At 36.4% G+C, this 21,009-nt stretch overlaps 1 protein-coding gene across 3 annotated transcripts in view; it reads right to left on the bottom strand.

Moving 5' to 3' along the window:
• The window catches only part of NSF (N-ethylmaleimide sensitive factor, vesicle fusing ATPase), a 160,962-nt gene that overhangs the window by 116,088 nt on the left and 23,865 nt on the right, over nucleotides 1-21,009 (bottom strand). For 2 of the 3 annotated variants that reach the window (XM_082373826.1, XM_082373825.1), the window contains exons 2-4: nucleotides 18,128-18,213; nucleotides 16,136-16,235; nucleotides 13,729-13,768 (exon numbers count right to left, since the gene is read on the bottom strand). In XM_082373826.1, coding sequence (XP_082229952.1) covers nucleotides 13,729-13,768; nucleotides 16,136-16,235; nucleotides 18,128-18,213 — 226 coding nt within the window. Of the gene's footprint in view, nucleotides 1-2,663; nucleotides 2,736-3,054; nucleotides 3,234-13,728; nucleotides 13,769-16,135; nucleotides 16,236-18,127; nucleotides 18,214-21,009 lie in introns of those variants that run through there. The other variant, XM_082373827.1, reaches the window with a different exon arrangement.

Raw genomic sequence — 21,009 nt, 5'->3', positions numbered from 1 at the left:
TATGATATGCAGGGAACTACAGTAAGTTCTACATGTATAACAGGACAAAGGCCAGGTTTTTAGCTCTTCTTTGTATTAACAGCACCCAACAGTGTCTGTAGGATGCTTAATATATTCACGAACTGTTTAAATGAAACAACAGCAGCAAAATACCTATCGTCTCCATGCTAATAACAAAGGAGGCAAGACAAAGGGACTTTGGAGTCTGTGTGTTTCAACAGAGTCTGTTAGTAACTAGAAGACTCTCTGTGCCTTGATTTGTCGGTAAAATAAGACTGCCTAGATAAATCTTTATGGTCCTTTCATACTCAATTTCTGTTCTAAACTTATCTCTTATAGTCTAGCCACTTGAAGAATGTCCAAGGATTTTCTGTAAATCCTCTGAATGAAATTGCTTGAGTCATCATATTTTTATACTTTGGTTTGCCATAATAAAGGGGACACACATATTTTAAAGATAAACATTTTCAAAAGCAAAATAACAAAGAAAGCCAGGGTGAGGGTTGGGAAATTCACTGAAGATTGAAGAATAAGTTCAAATCTCAGCTGAAAGTTTCAGAATACTCTCTGACCTCCACTTCTGGGTGTTTTGTTCTTTAACATTTCCTAGAAAGTACAGGTTACATTTCGAGTAACTTTCATAAGCAAGAGAGCTTAGTTGTTTCCCAAATAATGAAGATATTTATGGGATGAAATATTAATGTGAAAAGGAATAAGTTGATTCAGCAATTCCATTTCCGGGTGTCTGTCCCAGAAAGACTCTTGAACATTTGCCTAAAAAGAGATTTATAGGGAGGTTCATTGCAGCATTATTTCTAATAGTCAAACACTTAAAAAAATGCTGATCAGTAGGGAAATGATTAATAAAATGTGGCATATTCATAATGTGGAATAATGTATAGCAATTAAAATTAAAACTTGATGTATATTTAATAAAGATAGATGGTCCATTAAAATATAATAGCGAGTGAAAAAAGTACACTTCAGAAAGATGTGCACAATATAATACCATTTTGTGCATTAAAGACTCCAAAACAATTCCATAATGTCATAATGCATATATATGTATGCATATATATACACATATGCATTTACACATGTGTATATATACATGTGTGCATCATCCTTATATCAAGAACTTTGAATAAGTGTATTAAAATATCATCATTACTGACTATAGTTTTCAAATGCATTTTAATTTAAGGTCAATGTTCCTAAACAGAAAAGACCAAGCTGTTATAATTTCAAATGCTAGAACAGCACCATGGACAGTTTCATAGGCAGCACCATGGCCAGCACCATCATCAGCCCCAAAGGGACAGATGCCCTGAAGGTTTCAACCAGAAGCAAAGGGCCAGAAGGTTGAGAATGTTTTCTTATTTTATGATTAATAGCATTTTAATGTCAAAGACTAATAAAAAATATTTTTATAAACAAAAAAAATTATAGCCAATGCTTTGAATAAACAGGCATTACAAAGACAGGTAATGGTCAGAAACATGTGTTAACTGAACATCAGTCTGCAGTACTTAAAATATGGCATTTCCAGATGGAAAGAAGACTAAATTATTCTTCTAAGAAGATTTAGTCTGAGGACTAAAATCATTGACTTGAGTAAAAATATGTCTCCTTGCAGACAGAACTCCTGTTCAGAATCTTTGAATTAGCACTCCCCTTCATACCAAACTTCTTACCCTTTCTTTGCCTACATCTCTACTTACACTGAAGCAGCTTTCTATCTTTATGCTACATCATGACATCACTCAGGGCCCGAAACCCTTCCTTGCCTCATGCTTATTCCACCTTAGTCCCACCTGAACACTTAGTTTTATAATTTTGCCCATTAGGTCTGTTTGAGTTGCCTTTTAAAGAACTGACTTTACATTCAAGATAAGCATTTCTGGTAGCAGGAGAATGCTTTAAACACAATTCAGGCCACAAAACATTATTTCTCATTTCATCTTGAATTTTCACTTCTCCACAACAGAATTTATCTGCATTAAAAGTTAAATTTACACACATTCTACCCTATATTTAGAAAAGTAAGTTTAAGGAAATTAGAAACCTAAGCTACATACACACCCATTTTCTCATTAGATTTAACAAGTGTTCATGTTTATTTCTGCCACTGCCCACAAATAGGGAACCCTGGCTTCATGCACTGACCTACTTCCCTTTGGCGCCAAACTCCTTCACTGTCTCAGCTTCACACTATGCTTCAGGTGAGGAGGTGATAGTTAAGGGAATCACTTATGTCAGTGTTTCCAAAAATGTAGCTGATAAGAGCTACTTAAGGGTGATTGTTAAAAACACAGATTCATGAATCAGACTTCCCAAGGGAGGGGCCTGGGAATCTTTTTCTTTTTTAAAAAACAAACTCCCCAGGTGTTTCTTTGAGGTAAGTTTAGAAAGCACTAATTATGCAACTACCAACTACCTATATCTAAAGTAATTTCCTTTATTTTCACCCCAAGTCAAAAAATTTTCTCTCATCCTACTTCCACAAAGAAAAGGCCAAATAAAGATAATCCCAATATTTAAATTCCCTCTAACTCAGAAAAAAAAAAAAAGTATAAGTTGCCATGTTCCTAAATGAGGAACAGGATATTCTCTCCTTCCACTTTACCAACTTCTCTTTTCAGGCATCTAGACTACAGACTAACCTCGTAATGTGTTCCCAGCAACTGCTTTAAGTATTTGTTTTCTTTCAACCAGTTTAAAGTAAATATATCTTTTTTTTTTTTCTTTTTAATTATTATTTATTTATTTATTTTTATGGCTGTGTTGGGTTTTCGTTTCTGTGCGAGGGCTTTCTCTAGCTGTGGCAAGCGGGGGCCACTCTTCATCATGGTGCATGGGTCTCTCACCATCGCGGCCTCTCTTGTTGCGGAGCACAGGCTCCAGACGCGCAGGCTCAGTAATTGTGGCTCACGGGCCTAGTTGCTCCGCGGCATGTGGGATCTTCCCAGACCAGGGCTCGAACCTGTGTCCCCTGCATCGGCAGGCAGACTCTCAACCACTGCGCCACCAGGGAAGCCCCGTAAATATATCTTTGAATATCTTCAAAAGCATTGGATCTAGAAGTTCTGAATGTGAATCTGAACATTCCCACACATCCTCCTAAAACCCCATGGAAACAAAAAGGAGAACTAATAATGCTACATACGTCCACACCTTCAGCATTACTTGGAGACAGAGAATACCATGAAACTCAAATTACTTGAAAGTAGAGAAATATGTAACAAAATTAGACAGAGCTCGCATTGCGGAAAAAAAGGAGAAGGGAGAGCACTACATAGAGAAAATATAGACAAAATCACCCCTCGAAAGAGAAAGTCCAACACCAAAAGCCAAAACACTACACACAGGTTTGGGACTTGGTAGTCCATGACTCCAGGTACAGGGAAAGGACCTGAAAGTAGGTAGGACTGGAAGTGGCAGCATCAAAGAATCACTGCAAAGAATCAGATAAATAGAGAAGGGATGGTGCCCTTTGAGATGTGGCAATGAAGGGAAGAAGGCAGTAAGAGAGGAAAATTAAGGATCATGCAGAAACCAAACAGAAATAAGCTATGCCAACCAATCTCTCTACCTCCCCCTCTACCTCACCATTATTACTTATTAAAGAAACTGCCCTTCTCTACACTAACAGAAAAGAATGCTCTTGCACTAATAATTGTGTCTACAAATCATGTGAAACAGAAAAAAATAACTCCACAAAGCTACTGTAAATATAACAAATAACAAAATATTGCAGCATTTCAGCTGATGAAGCATCTTCCCTAAAAAGATCAACTATGAAATAGAAAATATATATAACATTTTAAACTAAATTAAGTATCCTCAAACAAGTATTCAGACATATAACAAAACACCTAAAATCAGAAGATTAAAAACTAAGACCAGAAATAGACAAATAAAAGAAATGCAATGACAGTTTATCAAACACAGGAAAGAAACTGAGGAAAAAGACAAACTACTCAGAAGTGAATAATAAATTACAAAGTGCCCATGGGAGAATAGATTCAAATTAATATTTAATAAGAGGCAGTGAATAAAGACAGGAAAACAACCAAGGTAGTAAAAATAAGGCAAAGAAAGAATTTGCAAAGAACAGAGAGAAAGTAGTTGAAATGGAAGACAGGCAGATAAGGCCTAAAATACATTTATAATTGGAGCTCCTGAGAAGAAAATCAAAACAATTGGGCCAGAACTAATACTTAAAACCATAATCTAAGAAAACTTTCTGGAAATAGAGAAAATTTAAATCTACATATTGAAACAAAGCATTGTATACCTGGGTTGTTGACCCAAAATGACCAATTCCAAGAAATATCCTAATAAGGACATTAGAATTTAAAGACAGAAAAATCCTCAGCGTTCCCAGGCAGAAAAATCAAATTCCTTAAAAAGATAAGAAACTTAGACTGGCATCAACCTTCTCAAGAGTTTCAAACAGAGCAAAGCAATGCAATGCACTATTTTCAAGAAATTCAAGGGAAGAAAACAAGCCAAGAATTTTATATCCAGCCAAGCTGTCCTTAAGATATCAAAGGTATAAAAAAATTAGTTTGAATATTCAAGAACTTAGGAAACACTGTACACATTTATACTTCCTGGAGGAATCTACTAAATTTATCCAACTAAGTAGAAACTGGCAAAAGGACTGATCATGATCATTTGAGAGATTTAATTGTAGAGTTAAGGCTAAAACAAGTGTGGGGTTGTACGTGGAAGAATAGAGTGTAAATACCATGCTCTTATAACGTAGACAGAAATCAACTAGCATGGTGACTATAATTAGTGATACTGTATTGCATATTTGAATGTTGCTAAAAGAGTAGACCTTACAAGTTCTCATCACAAGAAAAAAAAAGCTGTAACTATGTAAGGTAACAGATGTTAACTACACTTATTGTGGTGAGCATTTCGCAATGTATACAAAATATCGAATCATTATGTTGTACACCTGAACTAATATAATGTTATATGTCAATTATATTTCAATTTTTAAAAATTTGCTTCTTCCACTAAAAAAAAAAAAAAGACTTAAAACTTGAAAAAAAGAAAACAATTAACAAAATGGGAGGAGAAAGGGGAAGGCAGACTATTATGGTTAAATGTTGTATAGGTAACAGATGAGAGTCAAAGGATATCATTTAGAACGGACAGAACAGTTTTTTGAAAAGGTTAAGTAAGGAAAAAAAAGAGGAAGTACTAAGGGCACTATGAGAGGTATAAATGCAGAAGTAATCACTAAAACAAAAATGTAAACGTTCCTAAATACCAAAATAAATTTTAAAAAATAGCAAAGAGGTTGGTTCAAGATGGCAGAGTAGAAGAATATGCTCTCACTCCCTCTTCTGAGAACACCGGAATCACAACTAACTGCTGAACAATCATCGACAGGAAGACACTGGAACTCACCAAAAAAGATACTCTACATGTAAAGACAAAGGAGAAGCCGAAATGAGACGGTAGGAGGGGCGCTATCACAATAAAATCAAATCCCATAACTGCTGGGTGGTGACTCACAAACTGGAGAACACTTACACCACAGAAGTCCACCCACTGGACTGAAGATTCTGAGTCACACAACAGGTTTCCCAACCTGGGCATCTGGCAACAGGAGGAGGAATTCCTAGAGAATCAAACTTTGAAGGCTAGTGGGATTTGATTGCAGGACTTCGGCAGGACTAGGGGAAACAGACTCCACTCTTGGAGGGCACACACAAATGAGTGTGCACATCGGGACCCAGGGGAAGGAGCAGTGACCCCATAGGAGACTGAACCAGACCTACCTGCTAGTGTTGGAGGGTCTCCTGCAGAGGCGGGAACAGCTGTGGCTCACCAAGAGACAAGGACACTGGCAGCAGAAGTTCTGGGAAGTACTCCTTAACGTGAGCCCTCCCAGAGTCTGCTATTAGCCCCACCAAAGAGCCCGGGTAGGCTCCAGTCTTGGGTCACCTCAGGCCAAACAACCAACAGGGAGGGAACCCAGCTCCACCCATCAGCAGACAAGCGGATTAAAGTTTTACTGAGCTCTGCCCACCAGAGCAACATCCAGCTCTACCCACCACCAGTCCCTCCCTTCAGGAAACTTCCACAAGCCTCTTAGATGGCCTCATCCACCAGAGGGCAGACAGCAGAAGCAAGAAAAACTACAATCCTGCAGGCTGTGGAACAAAAACCACATTCACAGAAAGACAGACAAGATGAAAAGGCAGAGGGCTATGCACCAGATGAAGGAACAAGATAAAACCCCAGACAAACAACTAAATGAAGTGGAGATAGGCAATCTCCCAGAAAAAGAATTCAGAATAATGATAGTGAAGATGATCCAGGACCTCAGAAAAAGAATGGAGGCAAAGATAGAGAAGATGCAAGAAATGTTTAGCAAAGATATAGAAGAATTAAAGAACAAACAAACAGGGATGAACAATACAATAACTGAAATGAAAACTACACTAGAAGGAATCAATAGCAGAATAACTGAGGCAGAAGAATGGATAAGTGACCTGGAAGACACAATGGTGGAATTCACTGCTGCGGAACAGAATAAAGAAAAAAGAATGAAAAGAAATGAAGACAGCCTAAGAGACCTCTGGGAAAACATTAAATGCAAAAACATTCGCATTATAGGGGTCTCAGAAGGAGAAGAGAGAGAGAAAGGACCAGAGAAAATATTTGAAGAGATTATAGTCGAAAACTTCCCTAACGTGGGAAAGGAAATACCCACCCAAGTCCAGGAAGTGCAGAGAGTCCCATACAGGATAAACCCAAGGAGAAACATGCTGAGACACATAGCAATCAAACTGACAAAAATTAAAGACAAAGAAAAATTATTGAAAGCAACAAGGGAAAAATGACAAATAACATACAAGGGAACTCCCATAAGGTTAACAGCTGATTTCTCAGCATAAACTCTACAAGCCAGAAGGGAGTGGCATGATATACTTAAGGTGATGAAAGGGAAGAACCTACAACCAAGATTACTCTACCCAGCAAGGATCTCATTCAGATTCAATGGAGAAATCAAAAGCTTTACAGACAAGCAAAAGCTAAGAGAATCCAGCACCACCAAACCAGCTCTACAACAAATGCTAAAGGAACTTCTCTAAGTGGGAAACACAAGAGAAGAAAATGACCTACAAAAACAAACCCAAAACAATTAAGAAAATGATCATAGGAACATACATATCGATAATTACCTTAAACGTGAATGGATTAAATGCTCCAACCAAAAGACACAGGCTTGCTGAATGGATACAAAAACAAGACCCATCTATATGCTGTCTACAAGAGACCCACTTCAAACCTAGGGACATACACAGACTGAAAGTGAGGGGATGGAAAAAGATATTCCATGCAAATGGAAATCAAAAGAAAGCTGGAGTAGCAATACTCATATCAGATAAAATAGACTTTAAAATAAAGAATGTTACAAGAGACAAGGGAGGACACTACGTATGATCAGGGAATCAATCCATGAAGAAGATATAACAATTATAAATATATATGCACCCAAAATAGGAGAACCTCAATACATAAGGCAACTGCTAACAGATCTAAAAGAGGAAATCGACAGTAACACAGTAATAGTGGGGGACTTTAACACCTCACTTACACCAATGGACAGATCATCCAAACAGAAAATGAATAAGGAAACACAAGCTTTAAATGACACAACAGACCAGATAGATTTACTTAATATTTATAGGACATTCCATCCAAAACAGCAGATTACACTTTCTTCTCAAGTGCACATGGAACATTCTCCAAGATAGATCACAACTTGGGTCACAAATCAAGTCTCAGTAAATTTAAGAAAACTGAAATCATATCAAGCATCCTTTCTGACCACAATGCTATGAGATTAGAAATCAATTACAGGGAAAAAAACACAAACACAAGGTGGCTAAACAATACGTTACTAAATAACCAAGAGATCACTAAAGAAATCAAAGGGAAATCAAAAAATACCTAGAGACAAATTACAATGAAAACACAACGATCCAAAACCTATAGGATGCAGCAAAAGCAGTTCTAAGAGGGAAGTTTATAGCTATACAAGCCTACCTCAAGAAACAAGAAAAATCTCAAATAAACAATCTAACCTTACACCTAAAGGAACTAGAGAAAGAAGAACAAACAAAACCCAAAGTTAGCAGAAGGAAAGAAATCATAAAGATCAGAGGAGAAATAAATGAAATAGAAACAAAGAAAGCAACAGCAAAGATCAATAAAACTAAAAGCTGGTTCTTTGAGAAGATAAACAAAACTGATAAACAATTTGCCAGACTCACCAAGAAAAAGAGGGAGAGGACTCAAATCAATAAAATTAGAAATGAAAACAGAGAAGTCATAACAGACACCGCAGAAATACAAAGCATCCTAAGAGATTACTACAAGCAACTCTATGCCAATAAAATGGACAACCTGGAAGAAATGGACAAATTCTTAGAAAGGTACAACCTTCCAAGACTGAACCAGGAAGAAATAGAAAATATGAACAGACCAATCACAAGTAATGAAATTGAAACTGTGATTAAAAATCTTCCAACAAACAAAAGTCCAAGACCACATGGCTTCACAGGTGAATTCTAGCAAACATTTAGAGAAGAGCTAACACCCATCCTTCTCAAACTCTTCCAAAACACTGCAGAGGAAGGAACACTCCCAAACTCATTCTACGAGGCCACCATCACCCTGATACCAAAACCAGACAAAGATACTACAAAAAAAGAAAATTACAGACCAATATCACTGATGAATATAGATGCAAAAATCCTCAACAAAATACTAGCAAACAGAATCCAACAATGCATTAAAAGGATCATACACCATGATCAAGTGGGATTTATCCCAGGGATGCAAGGAATCTTCAATATACACAAACCAATCAATGTGATACACCATAGTAAGAAATTCAAGGATAAAAACCATATGATCACCTCAACAGATACAGAAAAAGCTTTTGACAAAATTCAACACCCATTTATGATAAAAACTCTCCAGAAAGTGGGCATAGAGGGAACCTACCTCAACATAATAGAGGCCATATATGACAAACCCACAGCAAACATCAGTCTCAATGGTGAAAAACTGAAAGCATTTCCTCTAAGATCAGGAACAAGACAAGGATGCCCACTCTAGCCACTATTATTCAACATAGTTTTGGAAGTCCTAGCCACAGCAATCAGAGAAGAAAAAGAAATAAAAGGAATACAAATTGGAAAAGAAGAAGTAAAACTGTCACTGTATGCAGATGACATGATACTATACATAGAGAATCCTAAAGATGCCACCAGAAAACTACTAATCAATGAATTTGGTAAAGATGCAGGATACAAAATTAATGCACAGAAATCTCTTGCATTCCTATACACTAATGATGAAAAATCTTAAAGAGAAATTAAGCAAACAGTTCCATTTACCACTGCAACAAAAACAATAAAATACCTAGGAATAAACCTACCTAGGGAGACAGAAGACCTGTAATGCAGAAAACTATAAGACACTGATGAAAGAAATTAAAGATGATACCAACAGATGGAGAGATATACCATGTTCTTGGATTGGAAGAATCAATATTGTGAAAATGACTATACTACCCAAAGCAATCTACAGATTCAATGCAATCCCTATCAAATTACCAGTGGCATCTTTTACAGAACTAGAACAGAAAATCTTAAAATTTGTATGGAGACACAAAAGATCCTGAATAGCCAAAGCAGTTTTGAGGGAAAAAAAAGGAGCTGGAGGAATCAGACGCCCTGACTTCAGACTATACTACAAAGCTACAGTAATCAAGACAATATGGTACTGGCACAAAAACAGAAATACAGATCAATGGAACAGGATAGAAAGCCCAGAGATAAACCCATGCACCTATGGTCAACTAATCTCATGACAAAGGAGGCAAGGATATACAATGGAGAAAAGAGAGTCTTTTCAATAAGTGGTGCTGGGAAAACTGGACAGCTACATGTAAAAGAATGAAATTAGAATACTCCCTAACACCAAACACAAAAATAAACTCAAAATGGATTAGAGACCTAAATATAAGACTGGACACTATAAAACTCTTAGAGGAAAACATAGGAAGAACACTCTTTGACATAAATCACAGCAAGATCTTTTTTGATCCACCTCCTAGAGTAATGGAAATAAAAACAAAAATAAACAAGTGGGACCTAATGAAACTTCAAAGCTTTTGCACAGCAAAGGAAACGATATACAAGACAAAAAGACAACGCTCAGAATGGGAGAAAATATTTGCAAATGAATCATCGGACAGAGGATTCATCTCCAAAATATATAAACACCTCATGCAGCTCACTATTAAAAAAACAAACAACCCAATCCAAAAATGGGCAGAAGACCTAAATAGACATTTCTCCAAAGAAGACATACAGATGGCCAAGAAGCACATCACTAATTATTAGAGAAATGCAAATCAAAACTACAATGAGGTATCACCTCTCACCAGTTAGAATGGGCATCATCAGAAAATCTGCAAACAACAAATGCTGGAGAGGGTGTGGAGAAAAGGGAACCCTCTTGCACTATTGGTGGGAATGTAAATTGATACAGCCACTATGGAGAACAGTATGGAGGTTCCTTAAAGAACTAAAAATAGAATTACCATATGACCCAGCAATCCCACTCCTGGGCATATACCCAGAGAAAACCATAATTCAAAAACACACATGCACCCCAATGTTCACTGCAGCACTATCTACAATAGCCAGGTCATGGAAGCAACCTAAATGCCCACTGACAGATGAATGGATAAAGATGTGGTACATATATACAATGGAATATTACTCAGCCATAAAAAGGAACGAAATTGGGTCATTTGTAGAGATGTGGATGCATCTGGAGACTGTCATACAGAGTGAAGTAAGTCAGAAAGAGCAAAACAAATATCGTATATTAACGCATATATGTGGAACCTAGAAAATGGTACAGATGAACCAGTTTGCAGAGCAGAAATTGAGACACAGATGTAGAGAACAAACGTATGGACACCAAGGGGGGAAAGCGGCGGGGGGTGAGGGTTGTGGTGTGATGAATTGGGAGATTGGGATTGACATGTATACACTGATGTGTATAAAATGGATGACTAATAAGAAAAAATAAACAATAAACATAAAAAAAAATAGCAAAGCGGACATACCACATAAATACAACTAAAGCATAAAATGAAGGAATTGAGATCAAACATAGCAGTCACATCAATAACTGTGAACGGGCTTAAGAAACCTATTAAAAGAAAAAGATATTCAAATTAGTTCATAAAGCAAAATCCAACTCTACGTTGTATACAACAGACACATCTAAAACAGTGACTCAAAAAGGCTAAAAGTCAAGAGATGGGGAAAGATATTTTGAGCAAATTAAAAACAATAAAAAAAGCAGGGATTATGATCCTAATATCAAAATATAATTCAAAACACATTAAACAAGATTAAACAGGATACTTTATAATGCAAAAAGGCATAATTCACAATAAAAATGTAACAGTTATGAATATCTACATACCAAATAACACAGAAAGTACTGTGTAAAGTAGAAACTACAGGAGATGCAAGGAAAAGTAGAAAAACACTAATAACAGTAGATTTTAACACACCATTCTCAGTACAAGACAGGTCAAGTGACCAAAAATAAGAATATAGAAGATCTAAACAGCATGATCAATAAAGTAGAGCTTATGGATACACAGCAAACACCACACCCTGATAACAGAGAATATATCTCCTTCTCAGTGCACATGAACCATCTTCTTTCCATGTGCGTGCGTGCGTGTGTGCGTATGTGTGTGATGAGAACACTTAAGATCTACCCTCTTAGCAAATTTTAAGTGTCCAACACAGTATTGTTAACTGTTGTCATCACGCTGTAACTAGATCTCCAGAACTAATTTATCTTGCAAAACTGAAACGTTGTACCCTGCGACCAACAACTCCCCATTATATAAATGTATTCTTCAAAAATGTCACCATCGTGAAAGGAACGAAAACCCTGAAGATTAGAGAAATGACGACTAAATGCAATACACGATCCTGAACTGGATCCCACACTGAAGGGGAAAAATACTATAAAGGAGATAATTGGGACAATTAACAAAATTGGAATATGAACTGTAGATTAAAGTTTCAATGTTTAATTTCCCGAATTTGATCACTATTACGAGTACATCTTTGTTCTTAAGAAACACACACTAAAGTATTAGAGGTAAAGAGGAATGATTTCTGCAACGTAATCTCAAATGTTCAGGAAAAAAATGGGTGTGTGCAGGTGCGTGTGTGTGTGTGTGTGTGTGTGTGTGTGGAGAGAGAGAGAGTAAGGAGAGAGAGAAAAAATGATTTTAAAAAATGACAGTTAGTGAATCTGGGTAAAAGTAGTACATAGGAATTCTCTGTATTATTTTTGTAACATTTCCATAAATATGATTTTTTTTTAGGTCTTAGAAGCTAGCAGAAAAAAAAGCTGACTTAATTACACTTGCATTTTCTTTTCTCCCCCTACTGAACCCATTAAGTTGACATGAAATTACCTGACAAAAAGACTCATACTCCATTTTCCCAACTTTGCCACAATGACTAAGAAACAATTCCAGGTTTTACTTATTACTCCTTAGTTTATAAACCACAAGTGGTTTAGTCTTTTTTTCCCCCTGAAGTCATAAATTGCCTTCCATGCCCTTCCCTAATGAACTATGATGACTTTATAACACATTTCATTTTAAAAAGTACATTGTTTTCTTAAGTACTGTCACCCTTTCTTCTCCTTACCCTAAATCAGATTTATCTTTCCAAACAAAGACATTAGGAAACATCTCAGTATACAGTAAAATGGAATCACCATGTAATACCAATTATTCCTCTTCAACATAACTTCGACTTTTAAAAAAATTTTCCATAGCCATAATTTCACAAAGTCCTATCCAGCTTAATTCTAGGTAAGTCAAATAACCTCCCAGCTATTTTCCTTCGCTCCTGAATTCTCCTCACTCCTCACTAGACTCCACAATGGTATTAGAATTCTTTTCTAAAGGTAGGATTTTGTTGGGCTCGTTCAGAAATTCTCAGGAGCTCTAAGTGTCTTTGTGTAAAATCCAAAAATCTCAGTATGTACTTCTAGGCCCTCCACTAACTTCATACTCTACTCTCATCACTTAATACAATCCATTCAGGCAAATCCTTTCAGCCAAACATACTTATGAGCACTGCCTATGATTTGCTTGCTTCCAACTCAATGCCTTTTATTTATATTATGTCTCATCTTAAGAGTCTTTCTTCCTTGTCTCTATCATGTCATGCTTTTCCCCTACTTCATAATCATGCTCAAAATGCCAGTGCCTAGAAAGATTTCTCTGGCTAATTTTCCAATCAATTCATCCACTCCTGTTCCGTCTTAGCACTTCTACACAGAGCTCCTAAAGGTAATATTTGTGCACAAATTTACCTTGTACATCTTCTGTGAGCTATGAACATGTGGATATTCCTTTCCCTACTAGATTGTAATTTCCAGATAGAATAACAAGTAGATAAAGAGGTAGGTTTCATAACTATTTACTTTCCATTCTCATAGACCTAACTGTAATATGGATGAAAGTGTAATGGCCTGACAACAAGTAACAGAAAATTGTACAGATCTCCATAACTATGAGAAAATCATAAAGAAAATCTACCTCAGGTAGCTAAAAAATATACTTACCTTCTATTTCTTGCCCAATAGAAAGTCCAGCCCATTTTCGCTGTAAAATAAAAAAGAGAGAAAAAAAGACACTTAACACCAAATCAATCAAAATTAGAGAAATGAGGAAAAGAGGATTTCTTTGAATTTCATTAACACATTCCAAGACCAAAACATGGTAGTTAAGTGTTGAATTGTGTCCCACAAAAAGATATGTTGAAGTCTTAGCCCCCAACACCTGTGAATGTGACCATATTTGGAAATAGGGTCTTTGCAGATGATATCAAGGTAAGATGAGGTCATATCGAATTAAGGTAGACCCTAAGCCAATATGGCTTCCTTATAAGAAAAGGACACACAGCACACAGGGAGAAAGTCATGTGACAATGAAGGCAGAGACTGAAGTGATATATCTACCAGTCAATGAACATCAAGGATTGTCCGCAACACCAGAAGCTAAGCACGGAACAGATTTTTCCCTAGTGCCTTCAGAGAGAGCCTGGCCCTGCTGACACCTTGACTTCAGACTTCCAGCCTTCAGAACTGTGAGGGAATACATTTCTGCTGTTTTAAGCCACCCAGTTTTTGGTACTTTGTTACAGCTGCCCTAGGAAACATATGCTATAGTTTATTTATGCCTGAACATCTATCCTCAAAACATATAAAGCTTGCCTTTTTACAGTAAAGCTGGCACCACTGAATAGGATGCTCCTTTGCATAATATAATGCTCCTGAAAGACTTCATAGTATCAGATATTCCAGTGTTCTAAATGTACTGTGGATAGTTATAGTGTTTGATACAGTAGCACAAAAAGAAAGACGTTCAATTCATGAAAACTAAATTAAAACTTATCAGATAATCTATACTGAAACCCAAGCAGGGATTCAAATCATTAGATGGTCATGACTATTCTTTGTGTACTAGCCAAAAGAGTGTCAGGCATTTGGCTTTAGCTTCTCCCCAGTACCGACTGGCAAGAATGTACGGAGGCAGGACGGATTGTGTTCAGGCAGGAATTCAAGACTGGCTTGGTATAGATTCAAAATTAGCAGTTACTGACAAAACTCCAAAGAACAGTGAGAAAAATAATTTTTGACTGGAAATCAAAAGTTTGTCTACTCATCTGAACTTTGTGGATTTTGTGGTGGGTAGTTAAGAAGATGCTGTGTTTTGAATATGTGGAACAAGTGCTCTACCTTCCAGCTTTCTCACCACCTCTCCACCCTTCACCTCTCTTTTCTGTAGTACCCCATCCCACTTCTGGCCAACTGGAAATTTAGTAGCATACTGGTTAAGCCCAGACTTTGGGTCACAAAGCAGCCACATTTAGGTTCTATACCCAGAGACAGCCTCAAGGACGATAATAACGGCATCTATCATTTGGGGTTGTTAAGAGAATTAAATGAGTGAACACAGGCAAAAGCACTTAGAATAGCACTTGGCCTATAGTAAATGTTGGGAAAATTTTTTTAAAGCAGAGACAAGGAAAAATAGTTAGAAACCCCATTTCTGGCCAGCAGAATCTCAAATGCAGCTCTGTAAAAGCTGGTTAATCCTAGAATACTCCAAACCTTTGATCTATAAGAAGCAAATGCGAAAGGTAGTCCTGATATTGGAGAGGCATCTGAACAGAGAAAAAGGGAACAGTGAGTGAACATTTCCCATAATTTTTGAGGGATTCAAGAGATCTTTAATAGTTCCCTAACAAGTGTTTGATCTCCTTCCTTAAACCTCCAGGTGTGGGAGGGCAGAAATCAATGCTTATTAGCATACTACAAGGAGGTAAAGGTTGCATTTGCATTGTTTAGGACTGGGGACCAGCAGCATGAGTCAGGTGACAAGGGAGGAAAGGATACAGACTCCTACTGGCGATGCTCCTACATTATGTATTATGTGCCTGCAATAGTGCTAGGCAATTTCCCCTCCACAGAATCCACCAACAGTTATAAATGTAATCATAATCCTTTCACTTATTACAGAAGCCCAGCAAGTTAGGTTGTAATTTGAGATAACAGCTACTCATATCATATTCTTTAGTCTGACATCATTGCATTTTAAAATCACTATTAGATGTCAATTTTAGAAGTAAATGCCATTTTTATATATTTTATACATTTTCCGTTACCCTGTGAGCTAACATTAAAATAACTTGACACTTTGATAGCTGATATCACTGCAGAATTCTTTTAAATTAGGGGGAAAAAGTCAAGGCAATAAAAGGCAGACATAGTAAAAACTGGCAATTAAGAATATATCTTTAAATTCCTTACATAATACCTAGATGGTTTTCCTCAATATGAATCAATACAGTTACAGCGTGACACAGCTTGCTTTAAATGAATTGATTCTTTTACGACTTCCAAGAATAGAAGAGAATAAAAAAAAAAAAAAAAAAAAAGAATAGAAGAGAATAAATTCCTGAGTTACCTGAGGTAAGCTGAATGCAATGCTCCCTGGAACCACAGATGGGTGGGTCCTCAGTGTAAATGTGTACCTGTGGTTGGGGGAGGTCCTCACCATCACGTGCCTAAAAGACAGAAACACAGTCAATACTCCACGTCAAAGGAAATAAAGAACATCAATTCCAAATGTGCTCATTTTCAACAAACAATGCTTGATGAGTACTGGGTGGAAACATGGCATTATATGAGTCCTGAAGAAACAGGACCACAAATTTCATTTCCAAAAACTGTCCGCAATTCAAAATGTTTTCCAGGAATAAGGACCACCTCAGGCCAAACAGACATCAAGCAGAATCAGGACCAATTTCAAGAGAGTACATACCATCCAAAACATCAATGTCATTACATTTCCAGTTTACATAAAACTGAAGACAGTGATTTACTTGATAGTAAGTAAAAATTAGATGAATTTCCTCTCCTGAGACTTATTTCACATCCTAACTAGACTAAAGGAAGGAGAACCAAAGATAGAATAAAGCCAGGATATAGCAGTCAAAAAAAAAGTTAGTTTTTAGGACTATTCATTACATCTCTTTGCAGATTCCCACAACAGGTTGAAATAGTAACAGCCTGTAAAATTAAAAAGGTGGTAAAAATGAAAAAATTTTCCCAAAATATATCAGCTTCCATATAGATATCAATATTTACTATTTCAAAGCATTTTGTGCTAATTCACCCTGCTCAGAAGTTACCTGTAAACAGATGAACTATAGTTATCTCATGATCATCTCCTACACCAAGAAACTACCAAGGACTGTGTGTGAGATAGAAGCTTCACACTCTGCTACAATAGCACTATCTTTTTAAAAATTATCTTTTAGAGTGCTATAATTTTTAAAATATTAATGGTTAATGTTTCTATACATATCATTTTGTCAGTAGGACACAAGTTCCTTATATCTACTATACTTTAAGTAACCCCCTCATGTGTACAGTGAACATCTAACACGTAAAAGAATTCCATAAGCAAATTCTCACACTGATCGTCTGTAGTCCAGTATATATGTAGAAAGTTCTATGTTCAACTTAGAATCACAGAATTTTTAGGACTGGAAACAATGTTAATACAATTATGTAGTATAGCCCTTTACTCTGAAGCGGAAAACCACAGATGATTAGCAATTCTAACCCTGTGAAACTCATGTATTTCTCAGATAGCTTTAGAAACAGAAAAAGGCTCAGTTAAAATCCCACTTCCTTCCTCATTTCCCTAGTTTGCCTTCTGGAACAGCCCCTTCATGTCCTTATCTCCACCAACCTTAGAAGCACATGGATGGCAATGAACTTGGTAGCAGGGTATTTAGAAGTTCTGCCAATGGGTGATGTGAATCAGTTAAAATAAATGACAGTGAAAAATGCTTGTAAAGATTCTACAATTGTGCATCTTCCAATTTTCATGTCTCTTGGATTATCATAGTAATAATGATCAAAACAGCTAATATTTATTGAGGACTTATTAATGTGGTAGACTCTGTTCTAAGTGCTTTATTTGTGTAACTCAATATTCACAAACACCCTGAGGAAGATAGTACCATCATCCCCATTTTACAGATTAGGACACTGAGGCACAGTCAGGGTAAATAACTTACCCATGGTCACCCAGTTTATAATTGGCAGAACCAGGATCCAAACTCAGACAATCTGACCCAAAGCCAAAAACCTAATGACTATGCTATATATGATTCATATATCCAGTATGTTTAGTTCTGCTAAGAAAACCAGTGGAAAAATAAAGTTATATATAAAAAACTATGTATCATTTAGAAAACATTATATTTATCAAAATTTGATACAGTAAATACATGACTCTCATCTCCCATTTTCCAATTCAGCAAGAGGAATTAAAAAATTATACTCAAACGTTTCCAAAAATTAATTAATTAATTAAATAAGGACTCTCCAGAAGTTTCTAAAATACCATTTAGCAGGTTAGAAGAAAACAAAGTCAGATACTCACTGGCCAGACTGGAAATCCTTTTCATTCACAACTGCACAGTTAGTTAAAGATAATTCATCTGTAGGACATCTTGCAGCTTGCATACTCTGTAAGAATCAATGATTAGGAAAATAAAATTAAGTCACCTTTTATTTTCTTAAAGAATATTTTATGCTTCCCTGTCCTCTATTCCCCATCACCTGTAGTAAACGCTTACTGTTTTTGACCCCCAGCACCCCTTACTCTGTGGTAACAGTAAACCCTGCCTTTCGGAAACTGCTCCCTCCCCATTCCATGTGCTTTTGTGGGCCTGCCAATCACAGCACACGTGCAATCACACAGAGTACTATCCCATCCATGGGACTTTATATAGACAGGCGCTAGAAGAAAGGCACTCTCCCTCGCATCACCACCACACGAAGGAAGCCTTTCTGCTCTAAAAGAAGAAAACTATCGCAGAGAAAGCAAAGGTGACAGAGACACAGACAAACAGACACCTTGAGACTCAGACCCGACAACGAAGTTAAAACCCTTGAGACCAGTTCTGAAAGTTGGCTGAGTCAATAAACTCTTTTTTTGCTCAAGCTTATTTGAGTTAGTTTTCCATTTCTCCCAAAAAAAAAAAAAAAAAAAGATTTTGACATAAAAATGCAATGATGTAAATTCAATACATTTGATAAAGTATATCGTGAAAAAGTATCTCATAAGAGATCTCAAGTGGCTACGAACCATTTCTCCTACAGACTAAGAAAAGCTATCTTCCAAATACCTCCCAACAAAAATAATTACAGGTATATTTAAAATAAAATAGCAATTAACAGTCCTTTTGATCAACATTGATCAACAGCTACTAGTAAAACATTCCTTCATATAATGTATGTAACCAATAATCCTTCCACCATCCCCTAGGGTTTCCTAGTTATTGAAATATGACACTCATAGTCTGTTTATGACTAACATACTCACTCTTCAAACCTAAAGCCAAAGCTTATTCTTCTTAAATTTGTCTCCCAAATACAAATTTATAGAGGAAAATAAATTACTCTTTGCCTTGCTTTTGTTTTTAATAAAAGGCTAGTTTCAATACAGCTACCCCAGTTGTTCAGAGCAGTGGTCTCTAAAGTGGGATATGTGCACCTGAAGGGTTTGCAGGATAATCCTTTGGGGTATAAGAAGAAAATATCAGTTCTTCTATTTATATTTATTTATACCCATTTTTATTAAAGATGAACCCCATGCTAAGTGTATATTCTGCCTTAAGATGTAACCTAATGACACTAATAAAGACTTCATAATCTGCCAGGCCTTTAAAAATTCAGTATTCACAGCAAGAGATAAACTTCTCTAATTTTTCCACCTATTTTAAAGTCACATCCTATTGAATCTAGCAATTCACAACATTGTATTAAAGTTAAATAACTGTTGAAACTGCTAAGGTTTCCTGAGAGAAAAGACAAGAAGCTATGACCCACAGTAAAAATGACTAAAATGATACACGGAAAATAAAATGGTGACAAACTAGTATGCTTTTATTGGTAAATATAGCCAAAATCTCTTAGAAAACTCTAAAGAGCTGAAGATATCAGGACATATTATAAAGTGTAGGAGGTCTGCTATATAGTTGAATCAAAATATAGTTATTTCTTTCATCTTAGAAGATTTGCTAGGTAATTGCAAAACACACCAAGAACTACAATTTTGCGAGTCACTAAAGAAAAGATGTACTGAAAAAGATACAGCCTAAACTATAAATGAAACAATACGCTTTATGGGAAAACTGTAACCACTGATGGAATGGCTGTTTTGACTGGAATAAAAAGAATAATTCCAGAATAAAGTTACAAAGACAGCACATTAAGTGAAAGTTGTTCACTGTTTCATTCACAGGTAAACTGTTGCTGCATATAAGTCAGAGCCAAAGGTGTGCACATGTCCTTCAGGATGTCAGAGGTCAACTTTATCAAAACAAGATCCTTACAATATAGAATCTTTCCTACACTCTGTAAAAAGCCAGGAAGCAGTGTCAAATCTTTTTTTTTTTTTTTTTTTTGTAAACCATATAGGGATTCACTGGTTACCAAAAGGTAAAGTGCTACCAAGAAGATATTAAAAAAAGAAGAAAAAGAAGAAAGAAAAAGAAAAGAAAAATTCACTTTGCTCCTACAAGATAAAAATGAACAAAAACAAAAAGTAAAAAATACCTTGTGCTAATGAATAGAGCATTTCAAAAATGGTTACTTAGAAACATTTCCATTGCTAAGCGATTCTGCTATTGAAAACAATGTATATTACCTAAAAACAAGCAAAAAATAAAAACTCTCATATCTGCATGCTTTAAAAAGTTCGAAACAAAATTTTCTAATCTTTAAAAAAATCATCCACATGATTTTTCAATGATTTTTGAACCCGTTTATTAGTACTATAAAAGTACAATACATTCTGATTAGTCTGCAAGAAAAACTAATAGATGGAAATTTACCAACCACATTTCATACATTTCAATAAAACATTTCCATAAATGGTAGATAATCTGGGGGAATTTCAAAAGTACAGCTAAATTCCCCCCATTCTTATCTATGCTTTGATGGCCATTAAAATCAAGTAACAAAAAAACCCTAAATTTAGGGCTTCCCTGGTGGCACAGTGGTTAGGAATACGTCTGCCAATGCAGGGGGCATGGGTTCGAGCCCTGCTCTGAGAAGATCCCACATGCCACAGAGCAACTAAGCCCATGAGCCACCATTACTGAGCCTGTGCTCTAGAGACCACGAGCCACAACTACTGAGCCCGCGTGGCACAACTACTGAAGCCCATGTGCCTAGAGCCCGTGCTCCGCAACAAGAGAAGACACCGCAATGAGAAGCCTGCACACTGCGATGAAGAGTATCCCCGCTCGACGCAAC

This window comes from Balaenoptera borealis, assembly GCF_965194805.1.
Source record: "Balaenoptera borealis genome assembly, chromosome: 20".
In the NCBI taxonomy this organism is placed as follows: Eukaryota; Metazoa; Chordata; class Mammalia; order Artiodactyla; family Balaenopteridae; genus Balaenoptera; species Balaenoptera borealis.
This window is presented reverse-complemented; position numbering and strand designations above follow the sequence as displayed.